The 26,108-nt window shown below is 40.1% G+C and overlaps 1 protein-coding gene across 4 annotated transcripts in view; it reads right to left on the bottom strand.

Moving 5' to 3' along the window:
• Window positions 1-26,108, bottom strand: part of USP15 (ubiquitin specific peptidase 15) — a 138,654-nt gene that overhangs the window by 47,997 nt on the left and 64,549 nt on the right. For 2 of the 4 annotated variants that reach the window (XM_065399947.1, XM_065399961.1), the window contains exons 6-7: window positions 24,339-24,400; window positions 4,211-4,294 (exon numbers count right to left, since the gene is read on the bottom strand). In XM_065399947.1, the coding sequence (XP_065256019.1) occupies window positions 4,211-4,294; window positions 24,339-24,400 (146 nt within the window). Of the gene's footprint in view, window positions 1-4,210; window positions 4,295-22,797; window positions 23,080-24,338; window positions 24,401-26,108 lie in introns of those variants that run through there. The other 2 variants (XM_065399969.1, XM_065399954.1) reach the window with 2 other exon arrangements.

The following is a 26,108-nucleotide window of genomic DNA, read 5'->3' as shown; positions in this document are numbered from 1 at the left end:
ATTTCACATTAGAATAAACCTGAACAAGATTTTGAAGGTCATTTGCTAAGAAAAAACATGACAAGGAAAGAACATGCAGTGCAACAAATTAATCCTCATAATCTTAAAAATACAAGTGGGTGATGGTGGTTTATGATGTACCCTGGACACTTTTCAATTTAAAGAATATCCCTTAAAACTTGTATTCAGTATACGCAATTTAAATGATTACAAGATGAACTCCCACTTTCAGTCCTCCTCCGTACATGTATCTATTTTAATTCAGCAGTTTTGCTGAGTTAATCTGAAAGTATTTCACTACTGATGAAGCAAACCAATTTTAAAACAGTCTGCTCTCTTGAACATTACGAAGAGAAAAAAATTAGAGAACCTCTCCTTCCTCAAAGACACACATGCAAGAATCAAGTATACCTCATATTTCTGAAAAAAGCTCTTCAGTCCCTTAGAGATAGACACTAAGGGAAAGCACCTTGCATCAATCTGAGGCATAATGCATACACAGGGGTCATAATATTAACAGTATAAGTAGCATTAAAATAGCCAGAAATCTTCTAGATGTAAATATCAGTCTTTGCACAGACTAAAACATATGCAATATTTTCTCTGGATTACATTATTTTGTAACTAATTTTTTATATTAAGATACAATTAATCAGATGAAGATAAATGGATACTGATTTTTTGTTTTAACATGAGAGTCACACAGAGGTGATAACATAGCCTTTTGAATTTTGTGGTACACACTACTGAAAATTCTATGGTAAATATAATATTCCTGTGGCAGTGTAAAATAAAATGGAAGTATTCCAAAAGATGAAATACACACAAATTCAGGTAAGCTGTCAATGCTGAGCTGTTATGATGCATCTGTCCTAATTTATTTCTCCAAAGGGGAATCTATTTCTGGTCTCAATTCTGGCCCACAAAAGAGAGAGATGTTCTAGTGGTTTGGAGACCTCTTCTCCCCCCCCCCCCCCCCAGGTCAATTCTGCTCAGTGATCCCCATTTCCCCATGACGGGAGCGCTCCTGCGATTGGTGCAATGCCTGTGCTGCCCGATTTAATAAACAGTCTGGCAACAAGTGTGGTAAAGTCTTTTACAACCATTATTGCAGCCAATAAGCTGCAGAAGACACTGGGAACCTGGTGAGAGTAAATCCCTTTACTTCTTGAGCTGAATGCTGTGTACACTTGGGAACCGTGAAGTTTCTTGTGATGTGTACTTTGCCATATGAAGTTTCAACAGAATATAAGAATATAACTTCCACATTGAACTGGGTTTCCAGGAGAGGTTAGCAGAGACTCTGTGGGCTCACTAGCAGAGGGTTAACAATGGAGTGCCATCAAAAGGCACTAACCTGATCTTCCACTCAAATGGAAGTACCATAGAATAATGCAAGGGCTGCAGCCCAGGGGAACCAGTTTTCCCAGTCTGGACTTCAGATGGGCTGTAACTAAGCAACAAATCACCTGAGGATGGACATGAAGTTGCTGAGGGAATAACCTCAGAGAGGAATCTGGATCTTCATAAAAGGACAAAGTTCTGCACTTAGAAGGCGCTCTCTCACTGACCGGAACAAAAAGGCAAGACTGGGCAGTAGAGATGAAGGAGAGGAGTGTTCTGGGGCCCTGAAAGGACTGACCAACATTCATAGAGAGCTCTCAAAAAGGTAAGGACACTGCAGACAGGGTTTTGTTATTTTTTCATAGATCTCTGTATTTCTTGTGCTGTGTCTATGGGTAAAGTGTGACTGATTTACCAATTCCTTTTCAAAGCCTGTGTCCCCCTTATTTTAACTGTCACAGTTTCCAGTGGATGAAATAGTAATCTAGAGCACCCACAGCTTTAATGGAACACTGAGGAACATGCAATTGCTACTGGGGAGGATCAGCACTAGTTTTGGGGCCTAGGCAGTTACACTGAAGAGTCCCATGGGGGGGGGGGGGGGGTGTCTAGAAGCTCTGAGCTTGAAACAGTGACTGGACACCGGGATTGAACCGTTGGTCCTATTACAGCAACATGATATGCATCCACAAAAGGGAGCTCAGCCAGGATTGTAAGGACATCTCTCCTTTTTCAGGTTTTAGTATCAAAATAGTAAAAGACTGGAGTATACTCTAATTAAGCCTAGAGCAGGATTAACAGCAAAATCAGCTCCACATTTCCATTTAGCCTTGCAACAATCATCTTCCCAATCCCATTCTTATGTATCTCAAATTTAACCTGAACAAGTTTCTATGGGTAAAACACTTCAGTTTCTACACCCATTGTCTCTTTGATACGTCTGCTGGGATTTTGAACAAAAGTGCCAGCACCCTGTAGACGCCTGACAAGTAAGGAAGTAGGAAGTGATCGTCGTCAACGATCCCTCGAAGTCAAGGATGATCTCTTTTAAAGGTTTTATTTTTCATGGGTCCTTTGGTGACTGAACAGTCCGATCGTTGAGCCACAGGCTCATTGGCAGATATTGCAGGTGGTGCTGGAAGACAGGGTTGGGCCGAAATTGCTCCTTGACTGTTGTTTTTCCTTTCTTTTCTGGTGTTTTTCTGCGACCAGGGCAAGGCGATTTTCCTCAAAAGCGGATGTTCCCTTTCTGACAAGTCTTTGCCAGTTATCCCTATCCTGAGCTGCTGTCTTCCAGTGTGCAGTGTCGATGCCACTTCTCTTTATGTTTATCTTGAGAGTATCTTTAAAGCGTTTCTTTTGGCCTCCTCGTTTCCTTTCTCCTTTGGCGAGCTGGGCATACAGCAGTTGTTTTGGTAAGCATATATCAAGCATGCGCACACAGTGCCCGCTCCACCTCAGCTGGTGCTGGATAACCAGGGCCTCAACACTGAAGATGTTGGCCTCTATGAGGACACTGACATTAGTGCGACGATCCTCCCACTTTATGTTGAGGATCTTCTGTAGAAAGCGCTGGTGCTGACAGTCCAGGTTTTTCAGGAGGTCACCCAAGTCTCTCAGCCTTGGAGAATTGGGATTACCACCGCTTTGTAAACTAACAGTTTACTATGTGTTCCGATGTTGTGATTGTTGAACACCCGTTGAGACAGTCTTCCAAAGGTAAAGCTGGATCGGCAAATTCTGTGCTGAATCTCGACATCTATGTCTGCCCTCTGTGAGAGACGGCTGACAAGATAGGCAAAGTATTCTACATTTTCCAGTTCTTCTTTGTTGATACAGATCTTCCATGCTGGGTCTGATGACTGGCCGGGGACTGTCTGGTGGAGAAGTTTTGTTTTGCCGATGCTCAGAGTTAGCCTTAGGCTTAGCCTTAAGCTTCAGAGAAGCAATTAAAGTCTGTTTGAAGATCCTCCTTTGAGTGTGCAACTACAGCACAATCATCTTACCGCAATCTCACCTTACCACCCTGGGTGACCCTATCAGGAGTACAGGACTCCAGACAGCATCGCTCTTAGGATCTTAAGTATACGCAAGCTTCTCCACCACATCAAGGTGGCAGCCCAAGGAGAAGAGGAAGTGATAGGAGACAATTTTAAAGAAATAAATTTTAAAGAAAGATAAAAAGTCTGTCTTTTCACTGAGCATCTATTGTTACAATATCCAAATACAGCAATCCTTTTCACACAATGATCTCAGACTTCTAACACCAAGGCACAACAGTAGGTAGACAGACTATCAACGTTAATTCAAGGACTATAAATCAGTCTCACCTGACCATTATGTCTTCATATTGCAGTGGTCTCAAACCTGTGTGTGATGTTGTCCACTCTAATACAATCCACAGGGATTGGGGGGATAGTGGGGGTGGAGGAGGGAAGGACTGCCTCCCTTCACTTTAAATTTCCTTTATTAGTTTCTCTCAAATACAGCAGTACATTTTTTTAAATGTATTTAACATGATAAACTCTAAAGGAAGTCTTAAGATGCTTTCTTACAGCGCTCAATGTTCTTTTTAGTCTCTTATCTGTTGAACAGTGTGTGTGTGTTTATATATGTGTATATGTATACATGTACATATACACACACACACCCCCAAGCATCTTTAACAGAGTTTCACTTCTTGATATCATGTTTATACAGCACCCGCACTAAGAAGTACTGACCAATAATAAAAGAATTACAACCAGAGCACTGTCAAAACAAAACTAATTCCCTAACTTAAAAAGTAAAAAAAACAAGGTCATTTTCCAAATCATATTTGGGAGATTTCAATTAAATAAAAAAATTCTTAAGATATGTTGCTTACTTTCTGTTGTTGATGTTGTTATAATTATTTGATAGAGATGGAGAGATCTTTGGTAAAGTTGAAAAATTGGATGCACCTGGGGACCTTTAAAAATATGAAAATGTTAAATTAGATAAAAATGCTGAGATATTAAAATTAATCATGAAAAAGAAAAAGCTAACAGATGAACAATGTATGTAAATAAGTATGAAAAAATAAAGTTCTTATGAGCAGAGCACTAATTATTCAGGATAATGGTTTCCAGATTCAAAATGCATCTTCTTAAAATTAAAATAGATTATTTCATAACACTTCATGTCAAACTTTCATATCACACCGGATATCACAAAAATTACTAAAATAAGCCAAAAATGGCCTACAGAAAAAGAATGCCAAAAAGTTAATCAGCCTATATGAAGGCAACAAAATAAAGCAGATGCATTTTTCTTCTAAAAATTGGAACATAAAACTTTGTATAGGTTTTATTAATTTCTAAATTTTAAAATGGCTTTTGAGATGAGATATGAAAGTGTCATTTGTAACTAAAATAAGAATACATGTCTTAAAAAGATAAGTATTCCCAAATTAGTGTAAATTCAGCCATTTAAAAGCAACATTATACCACTTGTTAAGAGGTTCTCTTTTAACTGACTGATGGACATTAATAGAAATTGTTGGAGACGCAAAACATTAGAAAATATTTCATGTTTACTCAACGCCAAGTCAAATCAGAGCATTATATTTTTTGCACTTTATCTAAGCTATACATCCTTTTAAAAACTATAAAGTTGGAGTTGTTGAATGTTTTCAATAAAGGAGACCCCATGAGTTGTAACAATTACATGTAATTAATATACAGCATATTCTTGCTGTTTTTCCTTGATTAAGCATATGGGCCCAACACAAAAACTACTGAAAACTATGGAAAAACCCTAATTGACTTAATTGGGCTTTGCCTCAAGCCTGGCTCCCAGGTGACCTAAGACTGTTTAGTACTATGGCATGCAAAAGTTAGGCAGAAGTAGTAACAAATATTACGTGTTCAGATGTTCTGTGCTTTCAAAAACAAAATGGCTCACAGCAGATATAGATTATGTTTCGAGAACTCTCCATGTGAGATTTGACACTTTCTTAAAAATATTTAATAAACAACTAGATCCTAATGCTTCCAAGCAATAAAAGCATAAGATATGGCCATTGGGAAAAGAAAATTACTCTGATTGTGAAAATCCCTTTGGCCTTCTGATATTATTATATACTCTTCTCAGGTTATAATTTAAATCACCCTCTCTTCTTTGGACCATAAGAACAGCCATGCTGGGTCAGACCAATGGTCCATCCAGCCCAGTATCGTCTGACAGAAGCCAGTGACAGATGCTTCAGAACAAATGAACAGAACAGGTCAATTCTGAGTTGTCCAGTACCAGATTCCTGTAGTCAGACGTTAAGGGACACCTGGAGCCTGGGGTTATGTCCCTGACCATATTGGCTTATAGTCATTGATAGATAAGTTCATGGAGGATAGGTCCAATTATTTTTTGAACCCACTTAGACTTTTGGCCTTCACAACATCACACAATACAGTCAACCTGTGGAACTTGTTGCCACGGGAAGTTCTTCCTTATGTTTGTTTTAAAACTGCTATTAATTCCATTGGGGAACCCCTGGTCATGTGTTATGTGAAGGGATAAATAACACTTCCTTATTCACTTTCTCCATACCATTCATGATTTGACAGACCTCTCTCATATCTCCCCTTAGTCATCTTTTTTCTAATCTGAACAGTCTCAGTCTTTTTAATCTCTCCTCATATGGAAACTGTACCTTATCCCTAATCATTTTCATTGCCCTTCTCTGTACCTTTTCCAATTCTAATATATCTTTTTTGAGATAAGGTGACCAGAACTGCATGTAGTATTCAAGGTGGGGGCATACCATGCATTTATACAGCAGCATTATGATATTTTTGGTTTTATTATCTATCCCTTTCCTAATAGTTCCCAAGATTGTTAGCTTTTTTGACTGCTGCAGCACATTGAGCAGATATTTTCAGAGAACTATCCATGATAACACCAAGATCTGTTTCTGAGTGATAATAGCTAATTTAGACCCTATCATTTTGTATATATAGTTGGGATTGTTTTCCAATGTGCATTATTTTGCACTTAACATTGAATTTCAACTGTCATTTTGTTACCAGTCTCCCAGTGTAGTGAGATCCCTTTGTAATTATTAACAGCTGCTTTGGATTTAACTATCTTGACTATTTTTGTATTCTCTGCACATTTTGCCACTTCACCCCTTTTCCAGATAATTTATGAATATGTTAAACAGCACAGGTTTCAGTACAGATCTTTGGGTGACCCCACTATTTACCTCTCTTCATTGCATCACAAACAATAAATAAATAGACTACATGCACAGGAAAGTTATAAAATTTTATAAAGTCAACTTCTCATTGACTATTTAAGATCAAGTTAAATCAAAAGTGAAACTGTTTACACTCCAGTTTCTCGAGATCAAGTATTTTAAAGGGAACTTAAAGACAAAGTGAGCTGGAACAATTGATTGTTTATTTTCAATTAAATTTTCAAACAAAAATTTGTAATGTGTATGGCATTTGACCACATAAATACTATTTTGTTGTTAATAAAGAGAAGTAATCTGTTACAGCTAATATCTTCCAAATAGTCAAAGTAATCCCACTCAGTTTTACTATTAACGGGCTTCCCCCCTGCCCCCCAAAGATAAATAGAATAAGTAAATTTTGATTCTAAATAAGGTAGCAATCATTAAGTTTTTATATTTAGATGGAAAATGTTGTCCATATTCTAAATATCTATATAAAAACAAGCATTTGCTATGAAATAATGTGACAGCTGTGATAGACCCAGACCAGTTGGGAACAGCAGAGTAGCAGAAGGGAGATATACTGGCCACTGGATAAGTAGTTTTCTGTTCCCTGAGTGACCAGAGCAGGGGCTGCTCCAGGCTAATAGACCACCTGACTCCAATTAACCTGCTAAGAGTCAGGTGAGGCAGTTAAGCACCTGACTCTAATTAAGGCCCCTCTGATGCTATAAAACGGCTCACTCCAGTCAAGCCAGAGGAGAGGAAGTGTGTGTGAGGAACTGGGAGCAAGAGGTGTGTAAGAAGCTGAAAGTTAGTAGGCGTACTGCTGGAGGACTGAGAAGTACAAGCGTTATCAGACATCAGGAGGAAGGTTCGGTGGTGAGGACAAAGGTGGTGTTGGGAGGAGGCCATGGGGAAGTAGCCCAGGGAGTTGTAGGTGTCATGCAACTGTACCAGGAGGCACCATAGACAGCTGCAGTCCCCAGGGCCCTGGGCTAGAACCCGGAGTAGAGGGCGGGCCCGGGTTCCCCCCATACCTCCCAACTCCTGATCAAACACAGGAGGAATTGACCTGGACTATAGCTTCTACCAGAGGGGAAGGTCTCTGGACTGTTTCCTGACCCACAGGGTGAATCTGTGAAGCAAGCAAATCCGCCAATAAGCACAGGACCCACCAAGGTAGAGGAGGAACTTTGTCACACAGCTTAATATGACACCTTAGTAAGTCAGTCTTACTGCTCTGCGGCAGGCAGCTAGCTGAAACATTCTTAGAGCTGTTTACATTCTTGCTGACACTGATAAGCTTGAGTACTAAGAAAAACAGAAGGCCATCATGGCACTTACAGCAATTAATACATAGCAAACTACTTTTTCCACAAACACTGTATAACAATAAGTGGAGAATGATTTCATTTTCACTTTTCAAAAAGGATATCAAACTAACAATAGAAAGTACAAAAAGATCAATCAAGACAGCAGACAAGAGTGTTCACAGGTCATGCTTATTTTTAATTTTCACTTTTTTAAATGAAAGGTCCTGTAGAAATGGCAAAACAGGTCTACTAACAAATATAGTAAGCATGTCAAACATTTGCTGTGACAAAATATGTTAAGGATGACAGTGGTAAAAAAATTCAACTTCCCCATTTTAACTCTAATAATATATATTCCAAGACTAAAGGCATTTTCTACATAGTGCAGTAATTTGAAAATATGGCACACAAGAAATTTTGACTGCATTGTTTTAAAGCATATGTTTGTAAATGTTTGACTAAAGAATATGCACTCAGTCCCTGTAGCGATAAGTAGAGGGTTGAGAAAAAGAAAAGAAGGAAGTTGCTTTGGTTTTAAATCAGGGCATCTTTTAATGTGCTATAGTAACATCCACATTTTCTGTAAAACAGTATTATAGCAACTCCCTTAAAAGATACCTGACAATAGTCAAGGTAGTTTACTATTTAAGTCAATGCAGCAATTCTTCGATACAAGAATAGAAAACCAATTATTAAACTTTATTCGTACTCAACTGAATTCTGACACTTTAGCTGTTACAGAATGAAATATTTACTATGGGTATATTCAAGAATATACTGAGCAATGTGAAATGGGTGGCATTATAATCTTTATTTTACAAAATAAAAGAGAATGCTATTCATTTCAACAACAAAAGGAAGTCATATTATCCTTACCTATATCCTCATGTCTGTGATATCTGTTTATTATTTGAGCTAGAAAGTAGCTCCGAATATTTTATTTTTATATATATATATATATAGGCTTATTTTGTTAGGAGATGAAGTAATACTTTAATAATTAGGGCCTTAGGTAGTTCTGTATTGTTAAGATGCCAATAATTATTAAAATAAATTGGATACTGGATAGTGTTACTTTCATTTTAAATAATGTGTTCCATTTAATTTTATCCTTTGACTTTGTCTGATCAAATAATATGCATTCAAAGTCATATGAACGTTTGGTCAGTCAACTGGCTAAACAACTATTTCTAATTTGAATTAAGTTCTGGAGCTTCCCAACTCATTGAATTTGTTGCAAGCCAATGGTCTCCTTAAAAGTATTGAATATGATTTTAGAGCTTACAGATTCTGTGTCAGACATAATTTTAAAAGATTATTCCAAGTAGCTATTTAGAGTTTACTGACTTTTGGGGTTTTGGCTGGCAATTGGTCTCCTCACTACCTTGAGTGGGCATTTAAAATTTATCAGGTATATTTTGATGCAGAGGCACAGTATCTCTGATTCAAAGTAGTTTGGTCAGGAATCAGGATGTACACTAAAGGCTTCAATTATTTCTTGTAATACTGGCCAACTTTTATTTAGATCTTGTATAAAAAGCATAAGGTCATTAGCGTAAAATGAAACTTTGTTTTCTATTCCTAATCAGGAGCGGCGCCAGGGGGTTTGGCGCGCTAGGCGGGGGTCCTTCCGCGCTCCCGGTCGTCGTCGGCAATTCTGCGGCGGGGGGGTCCTTCCGCACTCCCGGTCTTCAGGGCACTTCGGCGGCAGGTCCCGGAGTGAGTGAAGGCCACCGAAGACCCGGAGCGCGGAAGGACCCCCCACCGCTGAATTGCTGCCAAAGGCAGCAAAATGCCACCCCCCGAAATCCTGGTGCAACCGCCTAGGTCGCCTAAATGGAAGCGCCGGCCCTGTTCCTAATACACTTATTCTCTGAATTTCTTAAGTGTCTCTGGTTTTTTTGCGCTAATGGTTTGATAATTAAACCAAATTAGTAAGGGTTATAAGGGACACCCTTTTCTTATTCCTCTGTATAATAGTATCAGCTCAGTCTTTGAGACATTTCCCCAAATACGTGCTTTAGGATTTTTGTAGATTACTTTCAGAAGTGGATTAAAGTGTTCCCCAAAGTGTTCTAAATAAAAATGGGCATCCTACTAAATCAAAAGTCTCTTCTGCATCCATAGCTAAAAATGCAGGTGTTTTTATTAGAGCTCTTAGAATCCTGTAGCATATGTAGGAGTTTTTTTTGTTAAGGAGCTTCTTCCTTTTAGAAAGCCAATTTGGCTTTGGTGCACTAATTTAGGCATTATTGTCTCTAATCTGGATGCTAGTAGTTTAGTTAAAATCTTACTATCTATATTTATTAAAGAGATGAGCCTATAAGATGCTGGATCTAAGAAGTCCTTATTTGGTTTAGGTATCAAAACTGTCGTATATACTCAATCATAAGCCAGTTCATAAGCCGACCCCCCCAAGATGGATAAGTAAAAATGGAAAATTTTTATGACCCATTCAAAAGCCAACCCTATAATTCAGGGATCGGCAAACTTTGGCTCCCGGGCCATCAGGATAAGCCACTGGCGGGCTGAGACGGTTTGTTTACCTTGAGCGTCCACAGGCACAGAGATAAACCTAAGTAAACAAAGTGTCCCGGCCCGCCAGCGGCTTACCCTGACGAGCTGGGACACCAATCAGTGGGGAAATTGGGGGGGGGGGGGGAGTAACCCCTGTGACCACCCCCCACATGACCCCACCCCTAGCCCAGGACCCCCACACTCTCCCCATCCCATCCCTTCCCACCTTAGCTGGGGCGGGCCAGGGGAGGATGTCTCTGGGCTGGACGGAGCTGCTCCGGCAGGCTGGGTGGTGCGGCCACAGCCTGTTCCGACGGGCCAGACCAGGAGGTGCAGCTGCAGTGTGCTCCGGCGGGCCGGGCAGCGCGGCCGCAGCCTGCCAGCCCCGGAGCTGCAGCTGCTTCGGAGGCTGGAGGGAAAGAGCAGCGTGGCCAGAAGCAGAGGGACTCTGGCCCAGCATCTTCCCTTCTGGCTCTGCTGCCTCTCCTTGCCCCCTCTCTTGGGGGGAGGGGTTGTGTCCCACGTCTCCCTCTCTCTACCCGTTCATAAGCCGACCCCCTTCTCTGATGCCTCCCCTTTTTACTAAAAAAATTCAGCTTATGAATGAGTATATATGGTATATCTGTTTGATAGAAGTTATTTATTAAGCACACTGTTACCCAAGAAGGCAGAAATACATTAGCTAACAATGGAGATACCTGTGTTTTTAAACATTTTATAGTATTCAGGGTGGATCCATCTGGTGCAGGACTTTTCTCTGGTTTTAGTAATGAGATTACCATCTCTATTTCTTCCTGTGCTGTTGGGCCATCTACTACTCATTATATGAAAGCCTGGGCCTTTTACAACCCTGCAATATACTAGTTCTTAATTCTTCCATGTTTACACATTTGCTAGTATAGATCTTCCTGAAATATTCTGTTATTATTTTGTTAATCCCTTTTTTGTTTTTTTAGAGTATTCCACTTTTGTCCTTAACATAGGGTACAGCTGTTCTGGGTTTTCTGTAGGAAATCCATCTGGCTAGTAATTTGCCAGATTTGTTTCCCCTTCAGAAATACCTGTGTTCAGTAAGTAAGAGAGCTGTCTGTTGTTTTTTCCCCCCCCGTTATCAGTACTTCTAATCTTTTTTGTCATCAATCTCTTGAAGCAAGTCTGCGTTAATAGTCAAATAATATTTCTTCAACCTGTAAATTTGTTCCTCTAAGTCTACATGTTCTTATGTCTTTTTTTCCCCATGACAATTGCATGAGATAATACGTCCCCTCATTATTGCTTTAAAGGCCGCCCCCAACTAGTTTCTGTGAATATTTCCTGTAAGGGATTATCTTCAATATAATAATCAGTATGATTTTTTATTTTATTCACAAAGCCTGTGTCTTTTAACAATATATTACTAAATCTCCAACTTCTGTCTCTTATTCCTGAATTAGATTCTATTTTCAGGAAGATAGATGCATGGTGCGAGATATGATTTAATACAATTCTAACATTAAAAATTTCATGTAAAACAACTTTTGCTATACTAGGATAGATCTAATTTTTATATATTTTGGCAATTTTGGAGTAAAATGTGAAGTCCTTCCCATTAGAGGGTAGGAACCTCTAAACAGAAGGTTCCTACCTTCTGTTTCAGGAACTGTAAGACATTCCATATACATGAGATAGCCATTCCCTTTTAAGTTTGATTTCTTCTTTTGTTTTGAGTTAGTTTCTTGAAGCATTGCCACTACTACCTTCTGCTTTTTCAAAAGCAGAAAGTACCCTTCTTAAATGTTTAGTGTTTTAGTCCCCTAACATTCCAGAAGCACCAGACTGTTCCCATTTCTTTTTTATCCATTTTTAAATATGTTCTGGTATTCTTAATATTTACAAACTTTCCTAATATTCGTCCCTGTGCTATTATTTGTTGAAAATTCCTTAACTTCTTTACCATGTCTTCCAGAGCCTGGCACGAATCCATAGGTGTTGGAGTTCCAGTCCTTTTATCTTCAAACTTCTCTTACCAGAGACTTTCCATTGTATCTTCAGTCTTCTATCCTTTTTTGCTGTACTCTTCCTTCCATGCTTTCTTTGCTGATTGTTCTTCTCTCATTCTGATCACCTGTCCAGCCCACCTCAAATGTGCATTTCCAGTCAATTCATCTTCTCCTTAATTTCTTTCATGCACACTCATCTACCCTCTGCTTGCCTGGCATTCTACTCAGAATATTGTTTTCTACTACCTGCATCTTCTTTTCTTCGTTCTCCGTAAGACTCAGCATTTCGAAACCATAGAGTACGCAGGGACAAACACATGCAGCATACACTTTTCCTTTCAGTTTGTTACTTAACTGTCTGTCCCGCAATACTCCTGTCATCTTTTTCACTGTCATCCATGAACACTGTTTTTTTCTTTTCAATTCTCCAGATCTCCCTCTGATGGCATTAAGTGTACTTCCCAAGTATACAAATCCTTTCTTCTGCTTCAGCTTCTCTCCTGAAACTTCAAACTATAGCTCTTCTTCCACATTCCCTATTTGCATGGCTTCCATTTTCTTTGTGCTTATCTTTAAACCATGGTCTTCAACCATAGATGAACCTCATTCAAAACTCTGGCTACTAAAATTATAGAGAACATCAGTAGGATTCAGTAGGTAGGGTCTCGAAGTGTCAAACATGACAGGCAGAGAGAGATGGCAAAGCAACATCCTCTTATCTTGTAATTCCTGACTGTAAGTCTATATAAACCTGGGAGAATTCTGCGCCAAAAAGTTAAAAATTCTGCACACAAGATTTTAAAATTCTGCAAATTTTATTTGTCAAAAGAACACTATATAATCACACCAGTTTCAATTTTGGTAATTTATTTCAAAATACCTGTCAGCAAGTATGTCTGTAACAATACAGACACACAAAATTTCGCCAGGAGTAGAGAGTTAAAGAAACTGCTACGAGAGCCCAGACAGTCACACCCTCTCCCTCCCAGAGCCCAGCAGCGCGCCCACCCCCCCGCAAGCCCAGACTCACCCCCACCCCTCAGAGCCCAGCCACGGCCTGACCCCAGCCCAGACACGCACATCCCCTCCCCCTCAGAGTCCAGCTGTGGTCCCCCTCAGCCCAGACACTTTCATCCCCTCCCCCCTAGAGACCAGATGCAGCCCCCCCTCAGCCCAGACCCTCACATCCCCAATCCCCCCAGAGGGCAGGGATCCAGAGGGAGAAACAGCCTGATGCTGGGTCCCACGCTTGCACGGAGTTTCCTGCGTGCCGCCGCCGCCTCCTTCTTCCTTCAGGGCATACTGGGAATTGAGGTGCTGGGAACCCTCCAGTTCCCTCTCCCTTCCCCCGGCCTAGTCTTCTATTTGCGGGCTGGGCTCTGCCAGGTCCAGCGGCCCCTAGTGGAGGCCAACATCTCTGCAGCCCATTTCTGTGGGGAAAAAGGAAATTCTACACACACAACATTAATTTCTGCAAAATTCTGCATTGCACAGTGGCGCAGAATTCCCCCAGGAGTAAGAGTCTACAACACTCAAGTGCACTCAATTCTGTACCCAAAAAAAGGGGGAGCACTCACACTAGGTATTGATCTGCCCATATACTTTTGAGGAAAATAGCTTATACTAGATACAGGTAGGGAATTGCAAGAGGAAACTTATCAAGGGCATAGATGTCATTCCAGCATTGGTCTATGAACTTAATCAGAAACACAAAGCACCAAACACCAGTATGAGGAAAGCTATATAGTTTTAACCTATGGGTTAAAATGTTAATTAACGTGTTAAAAATTATCACCTTTTTTCCTAGTAAAGACAAGTCACAAAGTTAATTAACTTGGTTAAAAAAAAGCCTCTTGTGTACACATACTCTTAACATGTTTCAGATTTTTGTATAGAGCTGACAGGGGAAAGTGAAGGTTAACAAAATTAAATACACTTGTGTCTGGATAACCTTTGTTTGAAGCCTTACATTAGTGTAACATCCCCAAGCATGTTAGCCAAAAGTAAGGGCTATTTGCTTCAGTGAGACATTTCCCTAGTGGTATATTCTCCAATAGTATATTTTAGGACAATAAATGTTTGGCAGTTTTATATGGTGACTGCATAAAACTATTAATTCACTTCCCAATATTCTGACTCTCAAAACAAGGGATGCAGAGTGAAAAAGTGTTCTATTTAAGCTATTGCTGTAGGAATTCTGTGCAAGATGTTAAGTGAATTCCTATAATTTGACGTAGCTAATTATAGTAGTATAAGTAAAGAAAGGAAAACTATGTTCTCTCAGACATATTATAATAGATCTATACTGCCATACAAACCACTTTGGCTTGGAGGAATATTTAGTCACCCCCCCAATGTGATATGAAGGTTAAAATCAAAAGATAGAAAAATAAAGCAAGTAGCTCCTGGATATGGTTGAAATGTCTGTTTAATTAGTACCTATAATTTGTCTGTATGTTTTTGCAAGTGATTTTTATAAAGAAGGAGAAACTACTCTTGAATATTGACTAGAACTATTCTTCTAAATTACAATTTTGACAAAAGTTTAAAGTTTTAGAAAAGGGAGGTGTCACACTCACTGTGTTTGATAAAGAGTTGATCTATCAAGAAGGATAGGAGAAGGTAAACATGCTCTACGTTCCTGGCTGAATATACAATTTAAAATCTAAAAGTGGCTTCAGCCTTGAGACTGGAAACAGTAATACCAAAGTAATTAAGAGAGATCAAAATGAATTTAAGGGTAGATAACTTCTGAATAATATTTATAAAGCTTTAGCTTATTATATTCCTGTCAGTCAGAAGCACCTTCCTGGATCATCTCATCACTGGATGCAATTAAAACTTTTGACAGTCAAAATTGCATTAGTCTTATAAGACAATGGAGATAATGGCATTTTGAGGTAACTTTCTACATTGGCTAAAGGAAATATGCACACTAGCCCTACGGCTGGTTTGATAGCGCACAAGGGAAAAAACAAACCAACAAGTTTTAGGATGGGATGGGCAAAAGTCAAGGATGCCCGCTTCCTCTAATTTTCTTTACTATTGACCTTGAATCGCTGGGCCCAAATTCAGATTAAATGGGGAAAAAATCAAGGGTATCCAAGTTAGAAAAGACTTTCACTTGCTTCTCGTATGCAGAGATGATATGATCCTGTATCTGAATATATTGTACCGGAAGTATTGCGTATACTGGAGATAGTCAGAAAAACCACTCTGGATTTAAAAACGAACATATCCTCAGTAATAATGAAAGATAGGTAAACCAATTCGAGCTAGCCAAATTTTTTTTTTTTTTTTTTTTTTTTTTTTATAAACAGAATAGTCTGTTGGGTGTTTTTTTCTTTCTGGTTTTCAATTAGATCTAATAAGTAGTCTTTTTCTTATGTTCCAAAAAGGCTTTAGGTGATATTTTAAAAAGTACTCATCACCAACAATTGGAGCCAGATTTTCAGAATGAAGGGGCTAGGTCAGAGGTGGGCAAACTACTGGCCGCGGGCCACATCCGGCCCGCGGGACCGTCCTGCCCGACCCCCGAGCTCCTGGCCTGGGAGGCTAGCCCCCCCCCCCCCCCCCGTTCTCCCTCTCCCACAGCCTCAGCTCGCCCCGCTGCCGGCGCAATGCTTTGGGTGGCAGGGCTGTGAGCTCCTGGGGCAGCGCAGCTGTAGAGCTGGGGCCTGACCCGGTCTCTGTGCTGCGTGGTGGCAGCGGCAGCATGGCCCAGCTCCAGCCGGGCGGCGCAGCTGTAGCGCCGCCAGCCACTGGTGCTCCAGGCAGCGCGGTAAGTGGTCAGGGAGCGGGGGTGGTGGTAAGGGGGAAGTTGGATAGAGGGCAGGGGAGTTCGGGGCGTGGTCAGGGGTGTGGATAGGGGTCGGGGCAGTGCAGGTAAAAGGCTAAAAGTAAGTTGGTTTTAACACGCTAGACTAAAAACAAATGGATGTTTATCTTCTCCTAGTTTAAAAATGTATTTGGTCTCTAACCGAAGATCCATAGCATTCTGTAATGATAACATTTAAAACATTCATTGGACTTGAACAGAGGCACATAAACATGCTTTCAAAAACTGTAACAACCTTTGAATTGACACAAACAGATAAGACAAAAATACTTTGTAGAGGTATCCGTATAGGACAAGGTTTGTTGCAGAGCAGACATCCTGGGTGATGTATCACCTTTCACTGCAACAGATAAATTTAGAAAAAAAATAAGCATGATACTACTCTACCAGAAAATCTCAGAAATTGGCATATCCAAGGATGTTTGTTTATATATTTATATATATATATATATATATATATATATATATATATATATATAAATTTCTTTGCAAAAGGATAAAAGAACTATTAAATCCTTTATTACAAATAAAATATTTTGCTTCAAAATCAGATAGAAAACTAACTCAGAAGACAAAAAGTAAACTGAATAAAGGCTGTAACGATATTCTGATAAAAAAGGGCTACTCTGTAGACTTTGAGCCCTCAAATATATTTTTGTAAAAAGGAAGTGATCATACGCAAATGTGGCAAGAAAATGCTTACGGTTTTATCCACAAAAGGAGCAAAAAACTTCAGACTATTTGTACATATATGTCTAATCCTCAATAAAACTCAAGTAAAATTAGTCATCTGAGCACATAACGTACCCAAAATTCTTAAGTCAACAATATATCTGCAGATTGTTGGGGGGGGAAATATAATATAAAAAAAGGCATTTTTATGATAATTTTGTCTATATATTCTCAATTTGTAAGCTATGATTAAGGACAGAAGGAAGTGTGTAACAATTTTTCTTTTGGCTACATATCAAGATATAGCAGTGATGGATTAATACAAGTGCCCTTGGAGTCATGTTATTTTAAATGCCAAAAACTGTTCTGAAAACCTGGAAAGGAAACCACTGACAGAATGAATGGATCCACAAAATTTAATGTTTACTACTGATAAGCTAAGGTGTCTTCAAAAAAAATACCAAACACTGCTAACCTTCTAAAATTACAACAAAATAAAGTTCCTGATGGCAGGAGGTCCTAATGACCATCTTTTCTGTATGTTTACCTAATTGTATTTTAATATGTTGCATAGCTAAATTTCAATAGATTCCTATTAAGAGAATCTATTATTCAGTCAATTAAAAAAAGTTAAATTCCTCATTATCATTGGTTATTTGGTGTTTTGTGACCTTTTTACACCTTAGTCCTTAAATTTTCCCTCTCCATGTCTTGTAGCACAGGTTATATAGAAACAGTTTTAACTGATGTACTGTCATGTATGATGTCCCACTGTAGTGCCTATTACTCAACAGTGATGTTTCAGATATTCCAGGTTCCCTCCTTATATGTATAATCTATGTAAAATTTGTTATAATTATTTCTTCTGGGATCTTACTTTGCAAATTAACAGGATATTTTGAATTTGCAAATGTAAGAGACACTCAGATGACTGATACTCTCCTTACTTATGGGCCAGTTTGCCTTATGAGAATCCAGATTTGAAGGGAGCATTCTACATGTAGGTCACCGCTTCCTGAATGGAAGGAGGGAGGTGAGCAATAGCTGAAGTACCACAGGGACTGAAGATCTATGTTAGGATTAGGTTGTTCCATGAATAATCTCTCCCACCACAGTAGGCAACTAGTAATCCACAGAAGAGTTAATACCCTGAGGCTCTCTCTCTTCTGCAGAGATGCCCCTTCCTGCCAAATCTCATTTTTGAAGCAAGTGAAGGTAAGAGCTTCCAGAGGAAATTACTGATGCAAGTCCCTAGTAGCACACCAAGCTTCCAGGGAATCGGGGACCAAGGGTCCTTGTAGCGACGCAGAGTCATAGGAACTATGCTAGCTGGCCCTGGTATCCAGCCACTCCCAAGATATGCAGGCCACAAGACTGAACTTTTACTCATTTAAAGCCACACAAGATATTCCTAGACAAACTATTTTAAAATGAAATTAAGGTTGTGAGTACATATCAGTAAATTTACGGTAACACATTACAGAGATGCTGTAGTTATCTCAAACCCATATATTCTAAACCCAGGAAATTCAGAGATTAAATTAAATGTAAATGAAATCCAAATGCCCTGAGGAACAGAAAGGCACAGTCAGGGAACTCAGGGCTTGCCTACATGAACAATTAGCAGTTCTCAACCGGGGGTCCAAAGCCTGGTGCCCTGGGGCAGAATCCACAAAGCCCAAGTGCGCCCCCCACCCCATCCGGTGGCTGAAGTCCAGAGCCCCAAACCCCGCAGGGCTAAAATCTCGAGGTCCCTCCCTCTCCCCATCTAGTGGCTGAAGCCAGGAGCCCTGACACTCCTCCACTGGGTCCTGGAGTTTCTGTAGTATATTGGAGGGGCCTCAGAAAGAAAAAGATTGAGAACCCCTGAATTAGACCACAGCAAGGTGGGGTGTGATTCTACCATGCACTAGCCTGCTGCAGTCTAACTGTTCGCACACATCCTGATGACAGGCATTAATGCTTAGAGCGCTTTGAGCTAGTCTCGCTTCAAAGAGGACTAACTCGAAGTGCTCTAATGAACCATTAATGCAAGTCAGCAGGTGCACATTTCTTATTAATCTGAACAGGACTGAGGCCACAGTCTGTCCTTCATTAACAAGAAAACTTTCAAAAACAGTCATGTTTTCATATTGTTCTCATCAGGACAGATTCGATAAGACACATTTTCTCAAAAATGGCCACTGCCTCTCATTGATTCTAATAGGAATGAAGCCAACAGCACTGTGAGGAGCAGGTGAATGGCAGTGGCCATCTTTGCTAAATCTTATTACCAATTCTCAGAGCACAGACTATAAAAGTGATCAGATCATGTTTTTGTTACTTGGAGACCTTACTCTTTTGAAGAGTTTTAATTCTTCCATGGTCTCTAAAGTCCAAACTTTTGATCTTTCTAAACAGGATACTTTATATGCTTCTAGATCTGAGACACGAAAGTTAAAACACACACTCTTCTAGAGTAAATACAAGTACGGCTGGCTTCAACAGGGGACTAATGTGCTATATCAGGCTTGCATCAAAGATGAGACCATGGTAGGGGAGAAGAAAAAAAGTGTGGATGTGCCATCAGTCATGACAAATGGAATATAATAGAAAATAAAATGTTTTTGATGAAAGTAAAATCAGAGTCTCACTGCAAAATAAAATAGGCTTTATATTTCTACCACCCTAAGAATTATCTGTTTCAGAAATGTTTAACGTAAGACACCTGGAAAACAGAACCCATTACTGATAGTTCTGTCCTTTTGTTGCTTCTATTATCCAATGGTTTTTGAAAGCTGTCATATCCTCAAGACAGATCTCAACTTGAGTATTCTTACAGCAAAGAAATGTATCCTTATTTGCTGGATTCAGTGCAAACCGCCCAATCGTGGAATTCTAGTTTAAATATTCTATTATGGAAAAATGGTTGGCTGTACACCAGAGAAACTCTGGATTCAGAAACTGCTTTTAACACCCGTCCTACGCCCCCCCGGGAATAGGGTGAAAAAAAATAGCAGAATCAGGTCTGGATGCCATGGTGGAGAATATTTCTAGACACACTTTAGAACTAAGGGGTTAAAATTTCAAAAGAACCTAGGTGATTTAGGCAAATAAGTCACACTGACATTCCAATATACTTATGAAATTTTACCCAATCTTTATATCTAAGGGATGTGAAATTGTGGAAAGGCAGTATCTCTAAAGAAGTGTGGGGGTGTTCATCATCCTCACTGCCCGCACCTCCACCTCCCATTTCTCTGTTCCTTAAGGAAGGGAATTGAGTAGTTTTTACTTCCCCACCTCTCAGATGGGATTTAAAGAATTGGCTTTAAATTTCTGTCATCTGCTTTCTGTACAGATAAATTAAATGGAGCCAAAACCAGCTTTATTTTTATGCTTGTTCACAAGTTACTTATTTATACATTTTAGCCAATGCAAACACACACACAGATTTTGTCTGGGTATATACACCTATCAGCCAGTTGCTCGCTGTCCTCTCTGGTGAGGTCAAAGGGAAGCACTTAAGTATGAAATTCAGTACTCCCTCTTCCCCTATTGCTGGGATTTTTACCAGGGAGCTGCCCCTGAAGCCTGCTTCGGAGCTTCATCTTTCACATCAGCCTTGCTTTTACATAGTTGAGAAATCAAAATATTCCTTGCCTCCTGGCTGCTGCAAAGAGGGTGCCTTTCCTTTTCCTCTTACATAAAACTCAGCTGTTGCTAGAGAAGATGGAGACAGGGAAGAAAAGAGATTATTTCCCTCCTTAATCCCTACATATTGTTGTGAGGGGTCATCTATTTCCCTCTCTTCTCTGATTTCTGAAGGGTGTACTCAAGGCTTTAACAGGCTCATCTACCTCTACATGTGGTCTAGCCATCACTAGAGGGAGGCAGAGTACCAAACTGGGAGGAGAAGTCGTGGGTAACAGAAAAGGTAATTGTGCTCTCTTCCCCGTTCCCGCTGTACTACCATCCTGAAGCTGCTGTTCAGCGGGAAAGTTTAATAAATTCAGTTCAGTTCCACTGCATCTGTTTAAAACACCAATAAGCAATATTTAACCCAACAAAAACCTCTTATAATATTCTGCAGCCAGTAGGCCGTTACACTATGTTCATTACCATGGTAGGAGTGCCTCGTTTCCTACTTGCCATTGGTGAACATGTACATTTTTCAAGCCTTTCTGATACACAATTAAATTTAACAGGGCAGATTTAAACAAACTCCTATAAAAGGGCAGCTGGATAAGAAACCAAAATGTGGAAGAATCTCTTAAGTCTTTCAAATGAAAAGAGAAGATAAAGCTATGATATTACATAAAAAGTCTCCCATACATTTTCTTAAGCAAGATTGGATTTATATATAAACATGAACTTAGAATATCAAAGCAAACATAAGGAACTCAAAAAGCATCTTTCCTGGAAGACACACTTAAGAACCAATTGTTAAGGTAAAGAAAAAATGATTCTCTATTTGCAGTTCTACTGTAGGACATTTCCTATACATCAAGAGATTGAAAGGGAGGCTAATGAACGTGATGGAAAAAAACTGGCTGGAGTCCAGCATAGTAAAGGAAGACAAGATTCAAGTTTTCCAATATCTTTACAACTCCACCACAATCTTAAACTGCAACACTCCTACTTTCCAGATGTGAAGCATCTAGAACAATCACCACCAATGCACTGTACTTTGCTAAATTGGAATGTGGAAAAAAACCTACCACATACTAAGATCCTTAGCATACCTATGTTATCTCACAAATGAAAATGAGATTTCAATGCATTAGAAGAGCGGTCACCAACCGGTCAATCGCAATCAACTGGTCGATCCTAGAGGATCGACCAGTCGATTGTGATCTCCGGTGGCAGTGTAGTGTGGCTGCCGCTAAGGCTACCCCGGCCCCACACTGCTCCTGGAAGCGGTCACTACAGCCTCGCGGCCCCGGGGGTCTCCCGCCACACGTGCTGCTCCTGCCTGCAAGCACCATTCCTGCAGCTCGCATTGGCCAGGAAAGCTGCGGGGGTGGTGCTTGCAGAGAGGGGCAGTGGTGGAGCCACGTGCCCCCCGCCCTCCCCACCCCAGGGGCTGCAGGGGCGCGTTGGTCTCTTCTGGGAGTGGTGTGGGGCAGGGTAGGCAGGGAGCCTGCCTTAGCCTCGCTGTGCCCGCTGCCAACCGGGAGCCACCGGAGATAAGTGCTGCCCGGTGGGAGGCCGTGCCCCACCCTAAGCCCCCTCCCGGAGCCAGCACCCCATAACCCCTTCTGCACCCCCTCCCAGAGCCAGCACCCCACGCCCCCTCCTGCATCCCAACACTCTGCCTCAGCCCACAGCCCCCTCCTGCACCCAAACTCCCTCCTAGAGCTTGCACCCCTCACCCCCTCCTGCACCCCAACCCCCTGCCCCAGGTTCAGCCCAGCGCCCCCCCTCACACTGTGAACTCCTTGGCCCCAGCCCAGAGCCCGTACCCCTTCCTGAACCCTAACCCCCTGTCCCAGCCGGGTGAAAGTGAGTGAGGGTGGAGGAGAGTGAGTGACGGGGGCGGGGAGGAGACTGGAGTGAGCGGGGCAGGGCTTTGGAGAAGGGGCGGGGTAGATCCTGAGTTGCCCTTAGATTCAAAAAGTGGTCTTGGGCATAAAAAGGTTGGAGACCACTGCATTAGAAGCTAATACATTACTTGTGTTAATGCATTAATACAATACACCTTTACCCCGATATAACGTGACCCGATATAACACGAATTCGGATATAACGCAGTAAAGCAGTGCTCCGGGGGGACGGGGCTGCGTACTCCGGTGGATCAAAGCAAGTTCGATATAACGCGGTTTCACCTAAACGCGGTAAGATTTTTTGGCTCCCGAGGACAGCGTTATATCGGGGTAGAGGTGTATATGGCCTACTTCTTTGGTTTGGACCAAAGGCTTTTATTTTTTTTTTGCTTGAAGGTTTTGAGGCTGAAGCCAAAATATACTATATTCTCATTTCCCTACAGATTTAACACAAGAAGAGTGCCATGAAGTTGTTACCAAATTAGAGTGCTGTTGGAGATGAAATCTGGAATTTCCTGAATCCTGATGAGAGCATCATAGGCAGAAGTGCCTTCTACATTCCTTTTGTTTTCACCCCCTTATCTGTCCCAGATATTGGAGCCAGATAACTTGCTGGTCAGTTACAGATATGTTATGGTAGCATATCACATACTGAAGAATTTGATGATGTATCAGACAAAATAGAGCTGGTATTCTAAAATAAGAAAGTAAGTAGAGCTGGAAAAAATTTGGAATTTCCATTCCATGAGAAACGGACATTACAAAATTTCCTTTTATCCCAAATCAGAATGAAAAGTCAAAATGTTTAATTTCCAACAAAGACAAATCGCTTTGTTTTGATTATAAATTACATTTATATAAAAGTCAAAATGATAAAGTCAAAACAAAGTACTTCAATAATTTTGGTGAAAATTTTGACGAAAATCAATACATTCCTCAGAAGTATTTCAACTGTGTCAAATCCACATTTTCTGATAGAAAAACTACTCAATCGGAAAATTTTCAGCTAGTTCTAGAAAGAAGTCTATTGTAAAAAAAAATTCTACACAATAAAAAAGTCACCTTAAATGCACTATCAAACACAAAATAGTGAACTACCCTAGCTCACGTAGATAAATACAGAACACAGAATGTACTGTACTGCAGTGTTCTACCACACGCACTCTGAGATTGGAACACATGTAACAATATGCAGTTTTAATCTCAGATTTAGAATATCAGCTGTCTAGAAAGGATATTTTAAGATAAAATTTTGCCAACATGCCTCTAGAAAGGACTAATGTACACAAGTAACACATAGCAGGTAAACCAAAATCTCTCAGTCCTGTGTTAATCATGTTATCATATGCCAGCCTTGCAAAATGGACGTGACAATTTCCTAATCAAGACACAAGATCCACTTGCTTGCCATCGCCAAGCTATGGTTGATAATGGAAAAAAACTAATATTATACTCTCTGAGAAAAAAAAATGTGGGAAGTACTTCACAAGACTGTTCTTCACATAGTATGAAGTTCTTTGTAGACAGAGGATTTCCATCCTTCATGTAAGAAAAATATTGATACAACCCACATTTACACAGATTCTCATACTAGAAATACTGTGCTTCAAGAATGGAACACAAGTCTAAAATAATACAAGTTTTACACCACTCTTAAAAGCAAGAATTTTCTATAATATAAACCACACAATTAAGTAAATCACAATTCGAAGTAAACAAAATTGTGCTACATATGAAAACATCAGTTACACATCAGTTTCTGTAGAACATTTTATAAGTGCACAGTAGTGTATATGTTATATTAATAGATATTTAGCACACTAACAGAACTTTAAAAAAAAAACATACCGCCTTCAAAAACTAACTTTTTCTTAAAGCCAAAAAGAGACTTGATAAAATACACACAGAAATTAAACCACACGGTAGCAAGCAGCAATTTGTTTTATCACATACTTAGGAGTCGAAGGACCTCGTGGCCATGTTCCATCTTCATTTTTTTGTTCTATCACTAGTACCTATCAGAAAAAGTAAGAATAAAGAGAAAAACTATAATATAGCAACAGATTTCCCTTAGCTGAGATGATTCCAAGCTACTGCACCTTTCAATGGGCTTGTTGATTTGGTGACTGAAGGACCGAGATGAAGAATGATTAGGGTACCAGTCTGGGACTTAGGAATCCCAGGTTCTATTCTTCCACAGACTTCCTATGTAACTTTGGGCAAGGCACTTAATCTCTTAGTGCCCCAACACTTCTGAAGCTATGCACTGGTTCACTAATCTGGACTTGATAATTTGAACATTGCTAATCACCTCTCTTGTCAAAAGAGGAAGTACCCCATCTATAAAATGGGGATAACAGCATCTCAAAACCTCACAGGGATATTGTGATGACAAATACATTCGACAAAGTGAGGATACTACATATAAGTAAGGCTATGATTATGTCATGTAGGTGACCGATTCCGTGACTTCCAGAGACCTCTGACATTTTCCACTTCAGCCCTGGGGCAGTGGGGCTGGAGCTGTCAGCCAACAGGGGCTCCCCTGCAGCTCCTAACTGCCATGGGCAGTGGAAGGACCCCGGAGCGGTCAGCTGCGGCGGGTGCTGGACCCACTTCCCCCATCCCACAGCAGGGCTTTGGCTCTTATTCCCTCCCACCCCCCCAACCCCATTTTATCACAGTTATTTTTCGTGAAAGTCAGGGACAGGTCATGGGCTTCCATTAATTTTTGTTGATTGCTTGTGACCTGTCCCTGACTTTTACTAAAAATAACCATGACAAAATCTTAACCTTACATATAAGTATCAAAGGCATATATATAGTTTGCCGCCTCAATCTCTGGTTTAGTTTATCCTATATACTTTTAGGATTCTTGAATGAAATCTCATATTCATTCTAATTCTTTGTTTAATTACTGATAAGAGGCATCTGAGTCTAATGGGCCTATGTAAAATCGACGTGTCTGTATTGTAGAATAGTTCTTTTAAGAAGCATTTAACCTTGCAGAGAGTACAATTATAGACAATAGTTTTTCTTTTTGCTGCATTGACATGGTTTAGACCACATCCATTAGTTCAACTGATCTTTAAGTCTCTTGACTAACTCCGTTTCTCTATGGAGGCGTATGTGTGAGAGAAACACACACACTATCAGCTAATGACAGTTTTTATTCAAATTGTTATTGGTATGAATGAAAATATGGATCAGTTTCAGATGGACAGAGTTATTCAATTCCTAACTGAAATAGGTTAGTGTTTCTTGGCATCGTTAAATAGCTACCGCACTCCACCAGAGAAGTGGCTGCAGGAAGTTTTACACATATACGCAGAGGTGAAACTGTATGATTACACGTAACATATATTCAATTTTTAAATAACTTATTAATAATTTCCTGTTCTAAACCATGTTTTAAATTTGCACATACAGAAACTGAAAATTCTTGGAGAGTTTTTTTTTCAGGGGGAGGGGGAAAAGAATGGGAGAAAAGACAGAAGAACCAAAAAACAAAATAAGGCAGTGTTCTGAGGACTAGCTTCATTCTAGCAAATCCTGAGATTTCTCTTTGGATAAAGGCTTCAATAAGATAACCTTCGGATTTTGCCAATATTACTCTACCACTAGCTCTCAGAAGCTACGAAAATAAAGCAGTAAGAAAAAAAAAAAAAAAAAAAAACCCTATGAGACAGGGTGAATATCTATACTGCAATGTAAGCCCAGGGT

The sequence above is a fragment of the Emys orbicularis genome, chromosome 1, assembly GCF_028017835.1.
Source record: "Emys orbicularis isolate rEmyOrb1 chromosome 1, rEmyOrb1.hap1, whole genome shotgun sequence".
NCBI classification, from domain to species: domain Eukaryota; kingdom Metazoa; phylum Chordata; order Testudines; family Emydidae; genus Emys; species Emys orbicularis.
The sequence above is the reverse complement of the archived record's forward strand: the minus strand, read 5'-3'. Positions and strand labels throughout refer to the sequence as shown.